Source organism: Tympanuchus pallidicinctus, unplaced genomic scaffold (assembly GCF_026119805.1).
Source record: "Tympanuchus pallidicinctus isolate F22 unplaced genomic scaffold, pur_lepc_1.0 scaffold1, whole genome shotgun sequence".
In the NCBI taxonomy this organism is placed as follows: domain Eukaryota; kingdom Metazoa; phylum Chordata; class Aves; order Galliformes; family Phasianidae; genus Tympanuchus; species Tympanuchus pallidicinctus.
The window spans coordinates 78125324-78148140 of NW_026294618.1; the positions used below are offsets into that span (position 1 = coordinate 78125324).

Sequence of the window (22817 nt, forward strand, 5' to 3'; positions counted from 1 at the left end):
CTCTTTCTTTTTTTTGTAGCCAACACGTTGCAAACAAAGAAACATAAAATGATCTGCATTCATGCTGTTTTGAGCAATCACAGTTACAGATCTATACAAAGCAAATGAGTAAGTATCTCTTTTTCCCCAGGGCAACCTCCTACTTGGTTTTCTGATCACTGACTGTTCGATTCACAAGACATTTTAAAAGATTTTCATATACACAGGAGAATAAGCAAACTGACAGTTCCATTCAAAGACACAATAATTGTATGCATTATATGAAATACAGATGCATGTGTTTATTTAATAAAGCAAGCTCATTTTAGCTGCATTTGTAGAGACACAGTGACTCCCAGTGTTTCTTAACAAATATAACAGATTGACCTATAATTTATTTGGAGTACTGGATCAGCCCATTAAATTAGCCAGTTCACAGGACACCAGGGTCAGAAAATTCTCATGTATGCCCTTCACTGATGGAAATACGAGTCAGTATCCTGCTCTATTTTATGCATTTAATTGAATCTCCTAAACTAAAATAAAACAGAAATATACAACACTAATTACACAAAACAAAGAATAATACAAATTTCACAAGTCTCCATCTTCTTAGCTTGCATTTTGCACTTTCCTCTGGAAAATTCCTTTACGAAAATTAAACACCACAGTTCTTGATTTTTCCAGCTCCCACACTACCACAAAGTTAATGCAATGTTTTCTTAATTTCCTTGCTAAATAAAATGCTATTGGCTTGAGTATAGTTCAAATAATCCACTATTTTCATTTGTCACAAAACTTCTGCTGAGAGTTGTTGGGAAAACTATTTTGTCTTTAGGGCAGGAAATGGGATGTTTTGAATTCATTTTGTTCCTCCATCTTTATTCTAGCTTTCTGGCTAGGAAATCTGCTTTTACAGTTGATAATGTGTGAAGATCACTTCATATTTTCAGGAGCAAAGTTGGCTTTCCTCTACCTTTGAAATGTAGATAGAAATTCTATTGTGGATTTTGATTTTTTATTTTTTTGTGGGAGCAAGGTTAGGCTTCCAAGTGGAAACTCAGTGCCAGGTTTAATTAAAAAAAAAAAAAATCTACTGCTTCATTTAACATAAATGAAAAATTTCCTACTTGAAGTGTTGAGGATTACTAATCTAACAATCTAATAACTAATCTAACTTGTTAGATTACTAATCTAACAGCACTAGAGCCATTGATCATTTATGGAGAATAGCAGCTCAATAATTCAATTTAATGCAAAATTTTTGTTTAATTTTTGCAGCAAAATCACAGGGGTTATTCTCATGTTCCTATGGTCAGCAGAAGGAGTACAAGAGCTTAAGGGCGCTTCTGTGCTAGCACAGACTAGCACTGTTACACTGCAAAAGACAAGACAGTGCATGTTCAAGATGCAGAGGAAGTGAAAAAGCCCTGAAGGCCAAGCTCTACTGATGTTTCAAGAGAAAGTCCTGGTGACATCAGTGTAGCATAACTGTGGGTAACTGCTTAGCTGTGTTGGTCCAAATGAGTCATGTTTCTGCAAATCTGCCAGTGAAAAAATCCCTCTGGTCTGGCGAATGCATATGCCTATGACTTCAAACACACTACAGTAGTCAAGGTTGGGACTGTGAGTTGAGGTCCTGACACATTCACATACCATGAAACAGTGATAGGCCTGGAAGTAGCTAGTTTTCTGCAAACATCTCCAGACCAATGAGATTTCTCTCTAGACACCGGGATATTCATGGGCTTGAAAAAGAATAACCTTTCTGTTTTCTCTATCACAGTTTTGTAGTTCTAACAACTTTTTCTGAGCTTTAACAGCAACAAACATATTCTTAGTGCTATTTTCTTCCTTTTGACAAGTGGCACCATTTGATCCAAATCTCAAGGTAATTTTTGAGATCCTAGTGTTGAAAGAATTGGAGCGGATGCAACTGCCATAAAAGAAACACGATCATTCTAATTTCTCATCCAAAATAAGTCTCCATATAGGTAGCTATAAATCTCTTTGAATTTAAAAAAAAAAAAAAGAGTCTCAGAGGAGAGTCACAGAGTAAAAAGGGAAAAGGACCAGAAGGGAGTAAAGCCAAAGGAAAATGAAAGCAAATACAAGGGAGTAAAGTTAAAGGTTTGCTGCCTGTATATGAAGGAATCTCTACAGCTAGAAATAGTCCCAATCTTATTTTCCTTCCTCTGGAACCCATTATATTTTCACACAAGAGAAGTAACACAATAAGGAAGTTAATGCTCTTCTTGCGTGCTAACTAGTTATTAGAGACTCACAGTAAGGAAGGTGATCAGAGAATACTTGTCACATGCCCAAACTACCCTAATTCAAGGAAACTGCCACCTCTGTGCATCATATGAGGCAGGTCAAGCCTAGGGTGAAACAAGCTTTTTGTGTAAGAATTTTAATTAGCAATGAGCACAATAAAATACATAAGCTGCTGAAAGTTAACAAGTGCTACTGTTTGAGATTTATGCTCAAATCCATGCTATGTACTTCCCTTTCCTCACAGCCATAATGGATTAGCAGTATACTGGATAGTAATCTACAAATATTACAATCATCCTTCTAATCTGATTAAAAAACTTGTAAGAAGCATTAAGGGCACATTTATACCACTTGTGGGAAACAGTCCAAATACAACGAACCAAAAGCTGCTTATCTACAAGCAAAAACAGCATTATATGACTGAAGGGGGCCAAGTTAATCAGAGCTATCAAGGGACTAATTCAGGTCCAGAGGGCTGGGAAGGCAGATTAAATGATCGTTCGTAAATCATTGAAGGCATACACTATACAGTATTGTAACAACAAACAATGATCTTCTGTAGGGTGCAGTTTCCTGCCTTCTATATATCTATGTTTTGACATTTTAAGTATCTCATCAGCATCTTTTTATCCCTAAGTTGTGAATGTGTAGCAATAGCATTATAACTCTGCTTGTTAATCACCAGACCCTTAGGAAGGAAAGGGATAGACTGTAAAAACAAACCTAAAAATGTTCATGTTTACAGGCAGCACTACTGTGCTTACTAAAAGCACGTACAAAATAGAATATGAACAAACATATTGTGAACAAAAACTGAGGAGTACAACTGAGGGACTGTGAGAACTCAGATTTATATATGTCTTAGGCTTTTTTGCTTTATAGAATGGCAAGGAGGGCGCTGCTGGTTAATATTTTTCTTTTAAAATACTGTGTAGAAAATGTATTGTTTTAGCAATGAAAGCATCACAGCAATATGAAAGCCTAATCACTGATTCCACTGTGTTTGGAATAACTAATTTAACTTCTTTGGCCTTGCTTCCACTTGGACTGAGACTACCAAGAGGTTACAAGTACTTTTGATTCCTCTTCGAAATTGTCTTCCAAAGGCTCAGGTACTCATTTTTGAAAGTGGTTAAGCCTTTTCTCTTTGGCTGCTTGCTTTTTGACCCCCTGGCAACAGTACTAACAAAGACCTGACCACAACATACCAGAAATAAAGGGACTACATTTGGTATTTCTTCCCGATCTCAAAAGATAAGGAGCACACTCCAGTTCTCTGTACAACAGGATCTTCCACATTTCTTGTGCCCAGTTTTCTATTGCTCTGTACTGTATGCACTTATTTATATCAGCACAAGGTGAAGGCAAAGCATTCTCTCTGGAAATGTGACTCTGGGATATAAGACAACACAACATACTGGGGAGAAGAGGGAGTCCTTTCATTACAATAATTATAATTATCTGCGTTTATTTTCTCCTTGTTTTTGGTTTTCTCATTGAAAACAGAAGAGTTTTCAAGCTGGAAGGGTAAAGCTGAATAGCGTTGGTGTAGAAAAACAAGTGAAGGATGCAGTTCAGTTGGATAGCACTGTCAGACTAAACTTGTCCCAAACTCTCTGAAAAATGTGACTTGTTCATTTTTGTGACTTCATTGACTTGGTTTTTTTCCCTTTTCTTCTCCTTTCCCTTTCTACAAGTATACATCCCAGTTACAGCTGATTGCCTCAGTGCTCAGCACAGCTCTATGGTTTTTTGCATAATATCAGACAAAAGCCTTCATCTGGTCTGTTTCTAAGCTGTAACCAAATCTTCCTCCTCAACAGTCTCTATGGCTCAGGTTTCCAGCTTAGTCCTATTATTTCAAGATGTCAGCAGCCGAAAGTTTTGTTGGAGATTCCCATTTCTCAATATCTCATCCACGATCCTGGTTTGCTCTGAGCTTCTCTCTAAGGTTCCTTAATTGCAATTATCTTCAAAAAAGGATCACTCATCTTCATTCCTGAATTTTATTACCATTTCTCCAAGATCTTGTTCTTACAAAGCTTCCTGTTTGGACTGCTATGCTTTATTTTTCAGCTTCAGAAACAGCTATTAACAATTTTTCTGTTAGCTTCTTTCTAAACCTGTGTTTTTGTAAATATCTTTACATTGAAACTGAACTGCTTTGAAGATACCCTGGTTACTTCAAAAACCTGTCCACATTCTACTGGTTATGAGGTCTAATGGATGTTCCAGGTTTGATATCGTGTCTTAACTGTCAGTCACTCTGTTTATCAGAAATTGATCTAGTAATGTGGATTTGTCCATTACCAACAGATGTCAGATGAGCTATGTGTAATAAACGTATCTTTCTCAAATTGCTCATACCTTCAGCTATGAATGAAATGAAATGAAAACATACAAACAAACAAAAAACACAACAGGTCACATTGTTAGGTGCATACTTCTGATATATTTATAATGTTTTGCTTACAGCAAATGGCTGGACAGGATTAGATGCCTACTGCCTGGCTTACCACAGTTATCTATATTTGAATGCCATCATATATATGATAGCTTTTGTTTGCAGAAAATTATAAACACTGCCTCTTACTCTGTTACTATGTCATGTAATCAATATAAATTGCCCCTCAGCCCGGAGAAGGTAATTCACAGAAGATCAAACATGATTTCTTGTGGAACAAATAAAGAAGAAGCATTCTGTTACCACAAAGAGAACATTAGTAGATGTATGAATTGCCATCTCCACTTCAGATACCGTGTTGTGTGGCCCTGGCAAATGTTATTCAAACTTCAGACCTTGGCATCCAGTGACTGACCATGCAGACTGTCAACAATAGGCCATGAAAAGCAGTGGTATTGTCTTTACAACCTCCTGACATAAGCTTCGTGCAGATTAGCTGGACTGGGATTGGTATGCTAGGTTTGTTTGTATGCATTACCAACTTGAAAGGAGCACTCCAATACTTCATGACAACCAGCAAACAAGATAGCAAGACCTCAGTGGAAATGTGTAAGAAATAACTTCTCTACACTATATGATAATATTTCCAAGTCCAAATAGTGTACAAACTTCAGATCAACTTGTTAAAACCTTCAGCTTCCTAACATCACATGCTTGATTATGGTGTGAATAGCAGAGGGGAAATTACCTCTTCTGTTGTATCATCCTTATCCATACTTATGTTTTCAAGTACAAGCCCTTCAGCATTATCAAGGATCTTTATTCCATCAGTAAGTTCAGTTGCAAAAAAATCCTCACCAGATTCATACACCACGTTAAGTCAGTGGAGATGGTCACCAAAGAGCAGAGCTCAGCGCTGCCCCTCGGCTCCTGTGAGGAGCTGCAGCCGCCATCAGGCTCCGCACCGCTCCTCTGCTCTGGGCAGAGCAAACCCAGGGACCTCAGCTGCTCCTCACGTCTGAAAGACTAATGTGAATGGGCTCCTGCAGAAGTATCACTGTAAATATTACACCTTCTTTTTTAAGCTTATTTTAAGCAAATGTCACCCAGGCTTTTCTTTTCTTTGTTCAAAGAGACACTTAAAATAAATGGTTGAAATTCCCTACTGCCTGACAAAGGCATCTGAGATTTCTTGGGGAAAACCGTGTACTGTAAAATGAAGTCAAAGTCTCTCTGAACTTTCTTCTTTACAAATTCAAGAGGTAAAATAGTGCTCAGAAAGAAAATAATGCATCCACAGCAGCTTGCTGATAAATTAAAAAAAGACCCTCAACGAGCAGCAAATTGGCATAGTGCTTTACTGCACATTATCAGTAAGTTTCTCCTTCTGCAAGTTTCCTTCCGGTACAGTTACCTAACATCCCGATTGCTTCAAGAGTACGTTGTACAATATCTTTCTGTTGCCAAAAATTGATGGAGATAAAAGCGTTCCGTCGATTATGACAGTTCTCAGAAGCCTTCAGTCCAGGATCACCGGTCCCGTTACTAAATACTCTTCCTACCCGTAGACACGAGCGCCCCCCGGAGGCGCTGAACCCCCCGGCAACAGCAGTGCGGGCGCGCCCCCTGCTGGCGGCCGGGAGTGTTGTTCCTCTGCCCTCGCAAGACGGGGCAAAGGGAGCAGCGGTTCTGCGTGGCTTGAAAACCTGCTCGCCCCGAGAGCAGCTGCTCATGAGCGAGACGCACATTCGTTTTGTCCCATTCACCCTCAAGTCTTGCTCTTACACTGCAACATTTCTGCTCTTGCTAGGAGACCATTACCAAGCTCCTCCAAGGTTCTGAGACCCAGCAAGTAAAAATTAACGATGAAGCAAATGAAAATGTTGTCTTTAGCACAAGCTATTCTTGGACCTTTTGTTCTCTGTTGTCATGGCTTAGTGCTTAACATCGAAACTAAATTTGTCCAATGACAGACGTGCTGGGGAGGGCACAGCTTCCAAAGTATCAGAGATATCCCAGCAACAACAGGCAGCGGCACAAGCGCAGCCCTGCAGCTGAATGCAAGGGGAGCTGTAACCGAGTAGAGAGACATCAGAAATGGAAAGGAAACCTATGACAAAGGTCTTGCAGCAAACGAATGCCACGTTACTGTTAAGAAAATTATCAGATTGCTCAATTACTCAACTACTTCAACAGGGAATAAAATTACACAAATCCATTGTGCTATTCTGTATTATTAGGAAGGCTTTTGAATAATTAAAAAAAAAAGTCCTATACAACTGTGATGACTTTTTTTTTCTGCTGCTGCAAGGACCACTGAAACGTGTTGAAAGAGAACCTGATAACAGCAGGACAAGGGGAAATGGTTTTAAGTTGAAGGAGGGAAGATTTATGTTGGATGTCAGGGGAAGTTCTTTACTATGAGAGTGGTGAGGTGCTGGAACAGGCTGCACAGAGAGGCTGTGGATGCCCCATCCCTGGAGGTGTTCAAGGCCAGGTCGGATGGGGCCCTGGGCACCTGGTCTAGTATTGAATGGGGAGGTTGGTGGCCCTGCATGTTGTCAGGGGAATTGAAGATTCATGATCCTTGAGGTCCCTTCCAACCCTGGCCATTCTGTGTTCAAATCTTCTATTTTTTTTTTTTTTTTTGGTCTTTTATAAATCCAAACTGTGATATGAGGAAAAAAAAAGAAAAAAAAAAAAAAGAAAAAAAGAACTTCCCCATCACACTCTTTCTGTAAAAATCAGTTTGGCTTTTACTTGTTCCAAGTTATTTGCAAAGGAATTTGCAGTGATTTCCGGCAATGGAATATAATGGAACATACGTGGGAAACAAAATTCCATCTCCAAATTACTCTGTAGCGCATTTATTCTTCCTATACTTTTTCAATGTATAATACAACCATATTTGTAGGGGAGGTTCAGACACGGCATTATGAGAAACTTCTCAAGCCTGAGAGCGATCAAACAGTGACACAGACATCCCAGCGAGGCGGCCCATGCTGCACGTCCGTCCATCTGGATAACGCCCTCCTTAATAAGCTTCAACTTTTGTTTGACCGCTAACGCGACCAACCGGAGCAACTCTCCGCCCGAGGCCCCGTGTTCGCCGGCCGTGTACGGCGCTGTGGCGTTGCTTCGATGCCGCGCACCGCCCCACGGCTCTTACGCACACAACGGCCGCAACGGCGCCGCGCGTCTGACGGCGTGGAGGCGGCGACCACCGCAGGCCGAACGCCGACCCGGCCCGGTGGGCGTTAGCTCCGCGCCCTGACCAATCGGCGGCCGCGCTGCTCCGGAGCCGCACCGCCCACTCGTTGGGACGGAGAGAGGGCGGGACCTGCGGCGGCCAATCGCCGCCGAGCGGCGGGCGGGCGAGGTGCTCGGTGCCGCCCCGTGAGGCGGCTGCGCCGTGGCCCTTGGGCGCCGCTCAGCGCCGCGGCCGCCGCCCGGAGGCCCCAGGCAGGTTCAGGCCTCGCCGCCCGCCCCTCGCCGCTCGCTCCGGCCCGCGGCCCCGCGGAGGGCGGGGAAATGCAGCCCCCGGGCCCTCAACAGCCGCCGCAGCCGCCGCCGCTCTTCGCGCCCAACAACGGGGACTTCACTTTCGTCTCCTCTGCCGACGCCGAAGGTGAGCGGGGGGCCGCTCCCGCCGAGCGAGGGCCTCGGCCCGGCCCGAGGGCTGCGGGCGGCTCTCGCCCCCGCGGCGGAGGCACCGGCCTTCTCCCCAGCGCGCCGGCAGGGCGCGGGGCGCTGAGGCGGCGCCGTGGCGGTGTGTGCGTGGCAGGGCCGGCGGGCTGCTCGGTGCCCTGACGTAACCGCGGCGGGCGCTGTCCTCGGCGCCCTCCCACCCCCGGCGCCGGCGGCCCGCTGTCCGTTAAGCCGCGCTGCCTGCTGGCACCCGGCGTAGCTACGCTCGGGGCTGTTTCGTACGGTGATGAGGGGTTAAGCGGGGACCGTGTGTAGGTGAGGGGGCGAGGTGCGGCCTACCTGCTGTGCAGACTGCGTACCTGTCGTGTAACTGCGTGCCGTGAGGGCTTAAGTCTCGGCGCTATGGAAGAGTCAACGTTGTGCTGCGTTATTTTGATGGAGAACGACCCTTGGGACTGTAGCCATTTAAATAACCAGCTTTCTGCTCCATCTATATAGTTACCCAATAGTTGTGGATCGGGTTGGGAACGGTGTACGTCCTGGCTCTCGAACCTGGAAATGAAGAATTGAAATGAAATGCCACTGCAGAATGCTTAGCTCTGTTCTTTGGTGAACTTGTCAGTTCTTCTGACAGGGAATGCTAATTGACAGGTACACTCCACGTTGTTTTATTTTCATTTCTTTCTCCTTTTCCACCATGGCCTGAGAAAGGAGCTAGGTGCCTCCAGAAGAAGACTCTCGGGATTCTCCCTGGAAGTATTTGCTGAGAGCTATGTTAGTGCTCTGCTGGACCTAAGCCATAGTAAGCACCTGTCCTGTAGGATGGGTTGAACAGGGTTTGGCTCTGCGTTCTCTGTGGGCGCAAGCAAGGTGTGATCTCATCCCTGTTTGAGTGTAGCCCTGTGTAGTCTACAGTGTTATGCCTGTGACAGTGGTGGTGAAAACATCTGGACTCTCATTAGAGAACACCAGAAACATGAATTCCTGTCAGGTTCTTCAGTGCTCAGGTGGCCTGCTATGAACTGTTCTGCCATTACAAAGCAGACTAAAGAAGACACAAGAGCAGATTTTTTTCCTTGGTTTCTTCAGCTTTGTCCCATCTGAGATACCATCTTCAAAACAGACTTAAGATCACGTTAACAGGTTTCATGATCTGTAGTGCGGTTGTAGGTATTCTGTAATCATCTTCTGCTAAAAGGAACATCGGTAAATAAGACTCGTGTAGAAGATTTCTATCCTCAAGATGGGTTGTCACCAGTCACTGAGAACCGATAAATCAAATCCATGGCTGATCAGACTGTTAGTGTCTTGTTTTGGCGGGCACAGTTGTGCACAAAGTATGACAAGGATCCTCCTTGCAAAGCAGTGCTGTGTTATAGACAAACCAATAACTTTAAAATGACAGAAAGATCCAACTGATAATAGAAGACTTGTGAGCCTTTCTCTGCCTTGAAGTTCAGGCTTTAAGAATCAATCTTTCCCCCTCCCTTCTCCTCTGAAGACGGCTTTGCTTGCATCTGATGGGGTGATATTAATGTGCGTATGGGTACAGGAGCAAAGAGAAGTTTCTTCTTTAAGTTACTTTATGAGGATCCTGTGGGGATGATGTTCTCGGAATCAAAGCAGTGGATGGTTAGCTATCACAATTATGAAATGATTGAAAAGCAGTAATGGGGAAGCTTAAATTTAAGCTGGAGTGTCCTAGCAAGCTGATTTAGGACAGCGAATCCTGTTAAATTAATTGTGATACTGAGCGTAGAGCAAATGATTCAGTAAATGCTGACTGAACACTGTAGGACTTGCTGTCATTGGAAGAATCTAAATTCTCCAAAACCACGTTGCTTTTGGATAGGGGTGTCAAACGTAACCCACAAATGTGACCTGGCTTGTGTCAGTATGTGTTGCAGAAACATTTCAGAAGCACTCGCTGTAGCTGAGTGTTCAGGGAAATTCACACGTGCGCTTGTGTGTGAAAGCACACAACAATACAACTGCAAAACAAGGTTTTCTTTGGTGAAGCAAGATGATGTTGGATGGGAGGGGAGTTTTTGCCTCTCAAAACTTTTGTTACAAGGTTCATGCTAAGAACTGACTGGTTACTGTGTTCTGTTTTTATGCAGAAAGTAAATTCCTAAATTCTTGGAATGTGTACTCTTATCATACACTAATGCTTTTTTATTACTTCAGGCTGCTTAGTGTATTTTCAGTTACTATTTTGTCTTTTTCCCTGGTACATAACTGACAACAAAGTGAATAAAATTAATATTGATGACTTTGACTCAGCTGAAACGTGCAACAGTTGCTTATGTTTGTGTTTAGTACTGTGGTAGAGCAAGATGTTAGCATGTTAAAGAGCATTCCTTGTATCTCATTATTGAACAGAACCTGGGGAGCTCTAGCAGTATTCTTTCTCCTAATGTTTTTCACTGTATTAAAAGCAGGTTACAAATGAGAAAAGCTACAAATGTTTTCCTCTGTGTGAAGCTGGATGCAAGCAGAGAATAGCTTGGGTGAAACAATGCCATTGTGCAGGAATGGGCTCTAAAAGAGATAATGTGGTCAGCAGAAAATGATAAATAATCCACAGTTTATGGTATGATGATTTAACTCCTTTATGGTATGGTTTTAACTCCTTTATGGTATGATTTAACTCCTTTATACCTCCAAATGATCAGTGATAAAGCAGGAATTGCAGCATGGTCTGCTATCTAGAAGCTAGAACTTGCTAATTGGAGTCCTAAAACAACTTTGTTACTGCTGCATAAAACCAGAAGTACCCTTTCAGATCATGTAACTGTTGGTCTATGACTTTGACTATTCTGTGGTGATGACCTGCACATGTAGCTTTTGTACATATTTATTTATTTTGCAGTGATTTTGAAATCAAATGTATTCTGGCAAAATAAAGACTTATCTTTTCCTCTCCTCTTTTTCTCCAAGATCCTAGTGGGTCCATAACAGCTCCAGATGTTAAGCTAAATCTTGGAGGAGAATTCATCAAAGAATCGTCTGCAACTACATTCCTGAGGCAGAGGGGGTATGGCTGGCTTCTGGAAGTGGAAGACGATGACCCAGAAGATAACAAGCCACTCCTGTATGTACTAATTGTTTGTGGATATCTCTTTGTTAGCTGCCTAGGGAAAACAAAGAGCTTGTAAGTCCTCAAACTGCCTGCTAGTCTTCTGCTGTGGCTAAAATCCTGTTTGACAAATTGCTCATCCAATTGGTCTCTTTTGGTGCGGGAGTGAAAATGCTGGGTTTTGTTATGGTGGGTTTTGTTTATTTTTATTATTTGTTTGTTTCTTTAGCTATAAAAGAGACTTGTCATTCACTGTGGGAGAGGAAGGGAGGAGGAAATAAAATCAAAATTTCATTACGTTTTGAGAATAGAAATGTAATGGCTTTTGTATTCTTATCTGTTGATCTTGTCATGGTTTGAAAAACTAGATTGTGTTCTGCAGCACGGTTGCAAGTAAGGTAGCAGAAACTTTATATTCTCTGATGCTGCCTTACGAAGTTCTCTTAAGGGAGATTACTGTTGAAAGACAAAAATGGCTTTGAAACTGCCGATGTCTGCATCACTTGTTCTGTTCATGGGAACGTGATCGTCAGAAGAAAGCTGTATCTGAAGGTTATTACTCTGAGGGGGGCTGCCTGGGTCTCAGTCTGTGTTCTCCACCTAAGCAACATCATTGTTGTTGTCTCAAAGTTTTCCTGTTTAAAGATGATGATGCTTTTAAAAGTGGAGTGAGAAGGAAAGTACTCTGAAGAGCTGAAATAAGAGCTCTGAGAGAAAACAGGTGCCTGGAGTGCTTAATAATGAAATTGTTATTTGAAAAGTACTTGAAATGCGCAGAAGTAGCACCTGTGTGTCTGAGTCTGTTCTGTAAACCTGTAATTTTTAATTAAGAAATAGAATGGTGTTCTGAGGTGACAACAGATGAATTCCCTCTTTTGTGCAAAGTTGTATACCACACAAAAAAAATCAAGCTTGTGATTCAAAGACAGCTCTGTGTTCTAAGAAGCCTATTCTTGGAAGTGAGGAGAACAAGCCAGGAATAATTTTGTAGCAAAGAGGACAAATACCAGCCTCCTAACAGAGAAACTCAGTCTGATTTCACGTTGCAGCTTTTATGCAGTTCTGATTATTCCCAGAACGTGTGTTGTTATGAAGCGTTCTAATCTGAATACTTCTGTGGATTTAAAGAATAGCAGACAGCAAAGATAAGTTCTCTGATGCAGCGCTGTCACAAGAGCATTTTGTCCAACAATTGGATTGTTTCTTTCCCCTCACTGGACTGCTGTGCTTTTGGCACTTGTCTCCTCTTACAGCTATCATCTCTTCAGTGAGGTAACTGTCAGCGTTGTGGGAAAGAGCTTTTTTTACTTGAAACACTATCAGAAGCCTTAAGAAGTGACAAAGAAGTCCACAAAGGAAATATTTCTGTTATGCAACTGTCAGAGTGGAATATACACATATTAAATAAACAAAGGAGAAATATAACACTGCTTTAAAATGGAGAAAAAATGGATGCTTTTGGTCCACTCCTTTATTCAGGGTTGTGTTGATGAACAATTTTTGTTACTTAGGCACAGGTTAGAAACAAAAATTGTGACACAGCCTCAGTAACAGCAATCCTGAAATGGGCTTAAGACAATCAATGAACAGTACTTCCTTTTTGAAAGAGAAATTGTGACGAATTGTCTTTGTATTTATTTCTTGCTGCTTCTTTATTTTCTGTTGATCTGATGAGATATATTTTGAATGGTATGTGATCAGTGAATGTAACTAAAATATTTCTTTAGAATTTGAAACAAAATTATTCCATAACAAATGTCCTCATGGCAGACTTCAGCATAAGAACACGCAGGTGTGCCACTGCTGAGTACGCATCTTTGACTTCTGTTTCCAGTTTTATAAATGTTACATGTTCCTTGTATGCCAGAAAATAGATCTCCTGTCTTAACGTAGGCTGTTAAGATGTGCTGTGGATGTTTTCTATTCTCAGGCATGTAATTGATTTTTGTAGAATAAAATATGTCCGTGTCATACTGGTTATTGAATGTGTGATGAAGATATGGCGTCGCTTTTCTCTGGACAAATTGTTCCATTGCCAGTCATGGCTACAGAAAGCCTTATGGTGATAGGAGACCTGCTCTGTAAACCTTCTCTTAGTCCAGGAACTTAATTGTTATGATCTGTTTCATTTCTGTGCTGTATTGTAATGCTCCCTTGCTTTCCAATTTCAGGGAAGAACTCGACATTGATCTGAAGGATATTTACTACAAAATCCGATGTGTGTTGATGCCTATGCCGTCTCTTGGGTTTAATAGGCAGGTAGTGAGAGACAATCCAGACTTCTGGGGTCCTCTGGCAGTTGTCCTCTTCTTCTCAATGATTTCATTATATGGACAATTTAAGGTATGTACAAACCTTCTGCTTAAAAAGAAATCGGAACTAAATTTGGGGACATTATTGCTAAGCAATTTGCATTCTTATGTAAGCAGAAAGTCTCTTCTTCACATATTAATGTAGGGCATTCTAAATATAGTTTTTTGACTTACAATGTAGAAAGACAGCACTAAGAAATTTATTAAATAACCTACAGAAAGGTAAATCGTTATTAAAATGTTAGGCTTTTTTATGTAATAAAATGAAAGAAAGATGTGGTTTCTAGAGGAAGTAGATCAAGCTAATACATTTACAGTCATTAGTGAATCTTTCTGTTTTAGTTGTAACCTTTTGATAACTTGCATTCTATTACTAAAAGGAATACCAAAGAACTTTTGTGTAGATGTCATGAATTCTAATTTCCCAGCAGGTTAAGCTCTTTGTTTAATCTGTGATGTATTACAACACTTTTCTGGTATGTTTAGTCTTCATTAGTGCACATTAGTCTTTTGTCCTCTATGCTCAGTTACAATAACTTTCCTATGGTTAATAGAATTTGCCTATAATTCTTTTTGAACTCAAAACTGAATAGTTATTTGAAGATACTGTGCAGATTTACTTGGCTTCTCTAAACACAGTTAAGCGCACATTCAAATTGACATAGAAAAAACTATAATTTACAGCCACATTTTGAGTGTGAGCCTAGGTGATGTTTTTCTAGTAGTTAATTGCATCCTCCTATGGAGATCTTTGACTATGTGTGTAGTTACAGATTTTTTAATTACAGCATAGAATAGCAATAAGGCATATATGTAAAGTAGCAGAGTATGTGCTAGGATTTTTGTGAAAGGTAAGAGAGGCTCTCTGTGGCCTCTGGCCTCCATTTGATATACCAAACAGTGATAAAGATTTCCTCCTGTCATGTTTCTGTGAGACTTAAAGTGAGTAGACCAAAACACCATAGGATTCAAATCTTCTGGGTGCACCACTTAGCTGTTTTCTAGACAAAGCAGGGACCATCCCTCAATCCCACAGTGGATCAGTTTGTTGCTGTTGCTTGTGTATCTACTGAACCCAGGAACACCTGACTTACTTTGAAGGTTCTGTTGAGCTGGAGTGTGATTTTAAGACTTCTGAAACAATGATAGAAGGAGGAAAATAATTAATTTTTTTTTTTTCTCCAGGATTCTGAATCTGTTTCTTAAATTGTAATCATAATGTTTTATCAAGAATTAAAGTCTTGTGCCTTCTGAGTATTCCTGGTCTGAGGAAAGAATTCAGTTGTGTCTTGACAGACAGTGGAAGGAGAATCTCAACTCTTTGTACTGGTTGGGTTGACTTAAGGAGGAAAAAAAAAAAAAAAAATCAAAACCAAACCAAGCAAACAAAAAACCTGAGCCAAATTTTTGAATAAGTGAAGATATTTCAATAGAGTGATCTTAGCTTTACTTTTTAGCTAACCTCTTCCTACTCTGATGGCACAGCATAGTACTTACAAAACACTGTTTAAGCATCCCTTCTTCATCGAACTTACATTACTGTGATTTTGTAAATGTAACATCTGAATTTTATTTTCAAGCTCCGTTGTGGTACTGAATAAAACTAAACTTGCTGCAATTCAGAACTTAATTTTGTGTAATAAAACTCTTGAGTGCAATGAGGTGATTTATGATTTGTCTTTCCTTACAGTGAAGAAGAGTAATGTCAATTAATTGTTCTTTCCATTTTAAGGTTGTTTCTTGGATTATAACTATCTGGATATTTGGATCCTTGACAATTTTTTTACTGGCCAGGGTTCTTGGAGGAGAAGTAAGTACCTCTAATATATGGAAAGTTGGTAGAGGGAGGGAATTTCAAAATCTCTTGGCTGTGTTTTTCACTAATAGCTGGCTTTTTTTAGTGCTTGACTTTTGACATTGTAGCCACCTAAGAATGAGTGAAATTGAAAACTTCAGTGCTTAGATTTCAGGTTCTCGGTCACCAAAGTAGAATCTAAAGTCTAGAAGTGGGCAGCTGCTCTTGCTATGCGGTGCATGGAGTGCTGGATGTGTTAAACTATCTGCAAATTCTTGCCACAAATCTCAGAGCTTGTTGTGTGTGCCTCTGATCCAGAGCTGAAATCCTTTCTTGAGGTCAGGTTTTTTCAGGCACTGAGCTAAATGGGGCCATTTATCTCACTTTTTTGAAAGTGGGCTGGCAGCAGTCGCATAGCAGCCTTTCGTACAGAGCACCTACTGTGTTTGCTTTCATCCTTGGCCTGATGGAGTTCAAACCCATTAAGGGATGAAAGTCAGCGTATGTACTTCAGCTGCAAAGCCAATTGAAGTTCTGGCCTACATCCCTCCCTCCAGTTGCTTGCATCAGCGGGGTTGGCATAGCTGTTAAAGCTGTGTTTAAAAACTGAGTCACTGAGTGATTCAGGTGTAAACAGTATCATGGCTTACAGCAAAGCCCACAAGCAGCTACTGTGGAACAGTCGCGAGGACAGAAGCTTGTGAAAATGGTATTGCAGTTTAAAATGCATTAATCGTCTTGTTAGTATCACTGATAAGTAAGTTCTGTATTTTTACTATGCATTTTCTGTTAGTGGTTTGGTGGTGGTCTTTGTTATTTTTTTCCTTCTTAGGTTTTCCTTTTAGTCATAATTGCTAGAGGGTTCTTGTCTGAAAAGTACTTGGAAAGAAAAAGCTTTTAGGAATGTGATTGCGTGGTATTTTAGCGTACCAGTGTAATCCAGATGCCTTTAAGTCTGCAGGTTTTGTGGCTTAAAATGTAAAATTATCAGAATGTATTAACTGGTGAGAAAGGGGAGGGGGATCACTGTAGCTCTTCGGAGTTGATTGTGGAGGACTTACTGCCACATGAGGTTGCCTAAAGACAGTTGCTTGTCTTGCTGCTATTTTTCCTAAGTTAAATCTAGCATGTCTAAGTGAGCCAAGGGACATTTCCAGCTGCAATAGGGAAAAATCAAATGTTTTAATACCAGGAAGCTAATAGCAGTTGTGGAAGTACTTTGAACAAATCTGTTCAAGCTAGTCAGAGTGTATCAGGTTCTAGATCTTGATCTAAATGCTTCCCTTATAAGTGTTAAAATTATCATCTGAACTTATTTTAATTTTGGTTTTTAAAGCAAGTTATGTTTCGTAGGAAGATTAACTACAAAATTCTAGAGGATTGAATAGAAAAAACAGTTTGCTTGCTGGCAATCTTCCTTTGGCTAAAAATTCATGAATTGTCAACACATTTTTATGGTTACTCATACTGTTAAAAAACTGGAAAAGATTGTGTGAGAGAAGTAATTTTGTACTAAAGCTTGTTTTTATGTGCTTGAAAATTCCAGGTTGCTTATGGCCAAGTTCTTGGTGTGATAGGATATTCCTTGCTTCCCCTCATTGTCATAGCTCCTGTACTTTTGGTGGTTGGATCATTTGAAGTGGTTTCTACCTTAATAAAAGTAAGTTCAGTAACACGTACCGAGAATTGTTTACTGTTGTTCTGTATCACTTTGCTAACACTTAAAGTATGAACACTTGAAGTCCATACAGGACAACACCTGTTAAAATACTTAGAAATATAACCTGAACTCTGTGGTTCTTTTGGTTAAGGCTGCTAAGCAAATTCTGTTTTAAATGTTTCTTTTGAGTATTTGGGAACATACAGTCTCCGGAAATATGAAACCACCTGTTTTTATAAGCTTAGCTTCTGTTTAAGTGTTTTGCCATGTTATATTCGTTGCACTGAAAATCAAATAGGACTATCATTTTTAAAGAAGGATGCATAATTAAAAATCAGAATGAAGTATCTGAAAATAAGCTGTTCTGTCCCTTCCCCCATCATCAAGTTTTAGTTATTGCTGTACGGAAGTAGAATGTGAGGCACAAAGCAGAAATAATGTCCTTGATACTACCTGCTGTTGGACACCTTTGAAATTAGCATCATTCCCTGATAGATCCTAGAAGTGCATGATGTTCTTGAACACTTAATACAACCCTTATAGTTAGCTTTTGAAGTCATTGCTAAACTTCTGGCGCTGACTGAGAAAACTTTCTGAGATCTTGCTCTGATGATTTGATTAATTTCTGTCCTATTGACTTGTTGGTTTACAATATAATTGAAATACAACTAACTGTATGATAAACCAGAACAGCAGCTCTGCTTGTGATTTGATAACTTGCAATTGCTATTAGGGGATACATTCAAGAAAGCAAATTATTAACTTGGCATTTAACTAATATGTAACTTAAAAATAAGTACAAGTAGTTAATGAAATGTCTGTTACCTGATTGCTAATAACCTTACATCAACTTCAGGGCAAACCTCTACAAGTTTCCTACCTTTGGATGGTTAGGTGTGAAAATGCAGGACAAGCTCCACGGGGGCGAAAACTACCTACACTGACAAGTACTACTTCCTATGGCTTAGGAGCTCTGGGGACACACATTCCTCAGTCTTAAAGCTGGGGAACTTAAATAGGGAAACAGCATTACTCAGTTGTCTTCCAGGTACAGTCAGCAAACTACTTAAGCACCTTGATTGGTTTGGGGATTTTTGCTGCAGTTTTCTTAATGTATCAGAGAATTTAGTCACAATCCTGAGATAGTTTTATAAATATATATCTAATAATTATATATATATTATTATTATTACTATTACTTTCCTTCCTGTTCATCTCCACAGTCCCAGTTCAGGCACCTTAACCACTAATATGCAGCTGGGGTTGGTTTGTTCTTAGCAATGGCAGTTGAACCAGTCCCACCATCCATCAAGCATCTTGAGCTTCTCTGACAGCACTGTGGGAAAAATTCTTTACTGGGATTCTGTTGTGCCTGCCCTTCACTGAACAGACCTTTGGCCTTGCTGCTTGCAGGAAATGAGTGCTTTTCCTTTGTCGTTAGTATTCAAGTTGTTGCTTGAGGATAAAAGATGTTCCATTATTTTTTGCTGTAATCTTAGTAACTTGAGACTTGAGTCAAATTCACTGACCTGAAGACTTTGAAAAATGAAGTTTCAAAAAGTAGGTAGACTAACTGCATGTAACATAGTGAGTATTTACACATAGTGATACTTTCTACCAGTCTTTTGAAATGGTTAGTTATTAACTGAGGAAGCAATCAAGTGTTTGACACAGATTCTATTTTGGGAAGTTTCTCATTGCACATGAAAGGACTAGGAACAGAATGTTTCAGTTACTTTAAGTTGGGGGCCCATAATTAAAGCTTATGAGTCAGACAAATCCTGAAGTAAAAAAGGGCAATTTAACACTCTGGTCTATCTCATAGGTAGAAGTCAAGCATAGCAACTTTTTTCTTCAGAGAAAAATTCAGTGTTTTTTGAGTTGAAGAAACTTACATCTTGTATTCTCCATGCGTCTTATGTTAGAGGAAACTTACTGTGAGTTAGCTGCTTGTCTCAGTAGAAATGTTATCTTAGTCTAACATAACACACCTGTATTAAATACTTTTCTAGACTGAAATGATTATCCATAGCGTGTTATTTCATGAAGTCAGGAGTCAGGGTCAGAAGTATTGCTTGTGAGCTTTGCTTTATTATCTTCTTTCTTCCACACAAAGTTGTACATTTCTAATTATGTTGAAAGTAACTATTGTTTTGTTTGTTTGTTTTTTTAATTTTGAGCAATTTTCTTATGGCATCAGCTATATGAAGACTGTTTGTTTTCTATTTCAGCTGTTTGGAGTCTTTTGGGCTGCATACAGCGCTGCATCTTTACTAGTCGGAGAAGAATTCAAGACCAAGAAGCCCCTTCTAATTTATCCCATCTTTTTATTATACATTTATTTCCTGTCCTTATACACTGGGGTGTGATCTAGTGAAAGATGTGGCCAAAACCCATGTTTTCTTCACTTGCAGACTGATAATGTGTAAGATTAAGGAGGCTGGAAATAATACAAGTGACTGTTTTGTATCCAGTTGTCAAGATGTTTTAAGATTGAAGAGCATATTTGTGTATATTATTTAATGAAGTAATTGTAGCTATATAGATTTGTATCAAAGTTCTAGGTTTGTTTAAGACTCTTCAGATTTTAATGAACAAAATAAAAGACCTTGTGTTTTATAAAAAAAAAAAAAAAAAGTGTAGCAAAACCACAACTCTATACCTGTGCCAAAAGCACTAGGACCAGATTACTATATTAGAGGAGAAAAATAAGTTAATCGTAACAATCTCAAAGTGCAATTTTTTCTTTTGAGCTTAAACAGCTGGCTTTTTTTGGCACAGCAAATTCTGTAGATAATATATATATTTATTAAACAGTCCTTACTGTTCACAGAATAGCCTGTATAATGAAGACATGAAGATACTACTTATAATTTAGTGCCTCAATTACTTTCATTTGGCTCTTGAGTTTTTATAAATTCCAATTTGTTTCCAAAATATGTATATATTGTGTATTTTGTATCTATGACTTGCGTGTAGCATACGTACTCCTTGGTTAAGGATGTGTATTGGGTTTTCAAAATTTGAAAATACAAGTATTTAAGGTCTTCATTTACCATCTCTGACCAAAGGAGCAAGACACTTACTGTGTAACAGAAAACATTAAATTGCTTCTTTAGAGACTCAAGTTAATGTACTCCAGTTTTAAATTTAGAAAGAAACAGGTGAACACCTGCCTCAACTGTAGGGCTGGTTTAGTGTCAGAGGGGGAAAAAAAATCCAATTTGTGTGCTCTTGAAACAGTGTTTTATGATGACAAAATAAAAAGAATGCTTCCCTAAGTATATTTTATAACATCTTGCTCTATTTTTAATTTTTTTTTTAATAGTAATGACATTTAACCTACATTTTCCTTTTTTCCCCAAGGTTGATTCCTTACAAAAAATAACAATATTTGTAAGGTCAGATTCTCTCCCCCACTAGAAGAGCTAGAACTACAGCCTCAGTAACAGTCTTGCTAATTTTGACTATCCAAGGATTATGTAAGAAGGTGATGACATTAAATATTTCCTGTGTACTGTGTTGATTGCTTATGTAATAGTCCTAACGGTAACGTTTCTTCTCAAGAAAACTCCACTGAAATTCACTTTGCATGGTACTTTGTTGTTTGCAACCTTCAGTATTTAGCATTACCAAATAGATCTCAAGTATCTCTTATTATTTTAATCTTTGGTTGGGGGAAGCATTGCCCTAGCATTTTTTTTTTATTTTTTTTTTCCCTCCATCCCAATGCGGGAAATGAAAGTCACCCATGGAAGGGAATAGCAAGGGCTATCTTTGATCCGTAATGGATGTATTTCCTTGTGAGAAGTTTCTCAGCTTTTTCAATGGCATAACTTGCCAGTTTAGCAACTTATTTTTACCGCTCGTTGTTGATGCAAAATACAAAAGTAAATTCCAGTTCTACTGTGGCCCTTTAGCTTACTTGGACTGCTTCTCTGGCTGATGCTTGTGTTGGTTGGAAACAAAACTACTGAAAGTTGATGTTGGAGTGTAACATAATATTCTGTCTTGTAATACATTAAAGGACAAAACCTGGTGGAGTGACTGACTTTTCACCTAATTTTTGACTTCTGTGGAAGTTTTGGTGGAATTGCTGTAGTCGTATGTATATGCTGGCAGCTTAGTTCTTATCTGGAATATTTTAAGAATACTCAATCCCCACTTTAAAAAAAAAAAAAAAAAATTAGTGATGCACACTAGCTTTATTTTGAAAAATAATCTGGTCTTACCTCTTTCATGGCTGTGTTTCTTAATCAGGAGTATCAGGCTGTAAGACTCCAGACAAACACTGAGAGTTCACATTTAATGCCACCGCAAACATGAGAGGTAAGGATGCACGTAGTTTACTGTGCTGTCAGAGGGTTTAGGCTCACCTTCTCTTTGCATAGCTGTTCTGTTGGTGTTCATAACAGACCTATGCATCTGAAATGACTATAAACATTGAGGATGCAATAACGTTCTATTTTGTCTTGAAATATCTTCATTTCCTCTGTATTAGCGTTCTGTGAAACTGATAGCTGCAACTGAAATGTTCCTTTTGACAGATCGGGCACATGTAATATGCAATGTCAATATGCACAACAGTACATATTTTGTACGCAATTGCAGATTTGCACCTGTTACTCCGCATCTTTAGAGTCACCTTTTGCATATGCTGTGCAAAAATATGTACAGACAGCTCAAACGGTTCTCATAGTTTGTAATAACTTTGCATTCAATAAACTTATTTTTAGATAAGGTATGTGTAAGTGCAAGATGTATTTTATAAGAGTTTTTAATTAAGCTTGTTTATTTCATGTATATTTATTAAGGCACATCTCTATTCCTATCCCTGTCATCCATCCCAAGCTTTGTGACAATAAATAAATGCAGGGCATGATAAAGACACAGCTTTTATTTGTCACGTATGGACGCCTGGTATCTACCAGCAACGTGGGCCACCAAGATGGAGCACCTTACATCAAGATGGAGATGCACGATCGCCACGTGCTCTTTGCCGTACGGATACCGGGCAATTCGCGGCTGCACACCTACTTGGAAATTACATGAAGCCCTTGGTCTGCCTCGGAGACACGGACACTTTCCCGCTATTAACTTCTGCTAATCTGAATCCTTTGATAAAGACGCTCCCGCCGAATGCCGCGGTTGCTCAGAGCAGCCACGGCCTACGGCAGCACAAAACCCGTCATTCCTGAAGCCCGTTAACACGCCGGCGTCCTCCTGCTGCCGTCGCCGGGCGGACTCCCCCGGGAGTTTCCGCACCGTTCTCCCGGCGCAAGAAGAGCGCGCACCGCGCGGGCCTAGCTTTTACCCGGAGCGCTAAACTGCGCGGCAGCGAGGGCACGGAACGAGGGGCGGCTCCAGGCGCGGCCGCCGCCCTGCCGCCGGGGGCGCAGCCCTGCGCGCGAGCGAGCGGGGCAGCGCGCGGGAGGCTCGCGCCCTTGGGAAGCCGCGCGCGCGGCCCAGCTCCGCCCCTCGCTGCCCTGCCGCCCGCCATTCTGTGTGACGGGCGGCCGCTCGTTCCCTCCTCCCGCTCTCGGGCCCGCGCTCGGTTCCGCGTCCGGCGCGATTGCGTCACTTCCGTCTCACGCTGGCGCTCTCCCTTTCCCCCTCTCCCCGGACCCGGATGGTGACTGGCGGCGGCGGCCGGGCCTGTCACT

General features: G+C 40.5%; 1 protein-coding gene across 1 annotated transcript; it reads left to right on the forward strand.

Annotated features, from left to right (window-relative positions):
* Positions 1-8092: 8092 nt before the first annotated feature.
* YIPF4 (Yip1 domain family member 4) lies at positions 8093-21894 on the forward strand. Its single transcript, XM_052682939.1, has 6 exons — positions 8093-8288; positions 11249-11402; positions 13559-13730; positions 15432-15509; positions 17041-17154; positions 19386-21894. The coding sequence occupies exons 1-6, from the start codon at positions 8192-8194 to the stop codon at positions 19521-19523; spliced, it is 753 nt and encodes a 250-aa protein (XP_052538899.1). The 5' UTR covers positions 8093-8191; the 3' UTR covers positions 19524-21894.
* Positions 21895-22817: the final 923 nt, after the last annotated feature.

Excerpts from the sequence above, each read along its gene's own strand:
- YIPF4 (XM_052682939.1), top strand. The coding sequence starts at position 8,192 with ATGCAGCCCCCGGGCCCTCAACAGCCGCCGCAGCCGCCGCCGCTCTTC. Across the intron at positions 8,289-11,248 it reads CTCCTCTGCCGACGCCGAAG|ATCCTAGTGGGTCCATAACA; the intron begins GTGAGCGGGGGG and ends TTTTTCTCCAAG. Across the intron at positions 15,510-17,040 it reads CCAGGGTTCTTGGAGGAGAA|GTTGCTTATGGCCAAGTTCT; the intron begins GTAAGTACCTCT and ends TGAAAATTCCAG.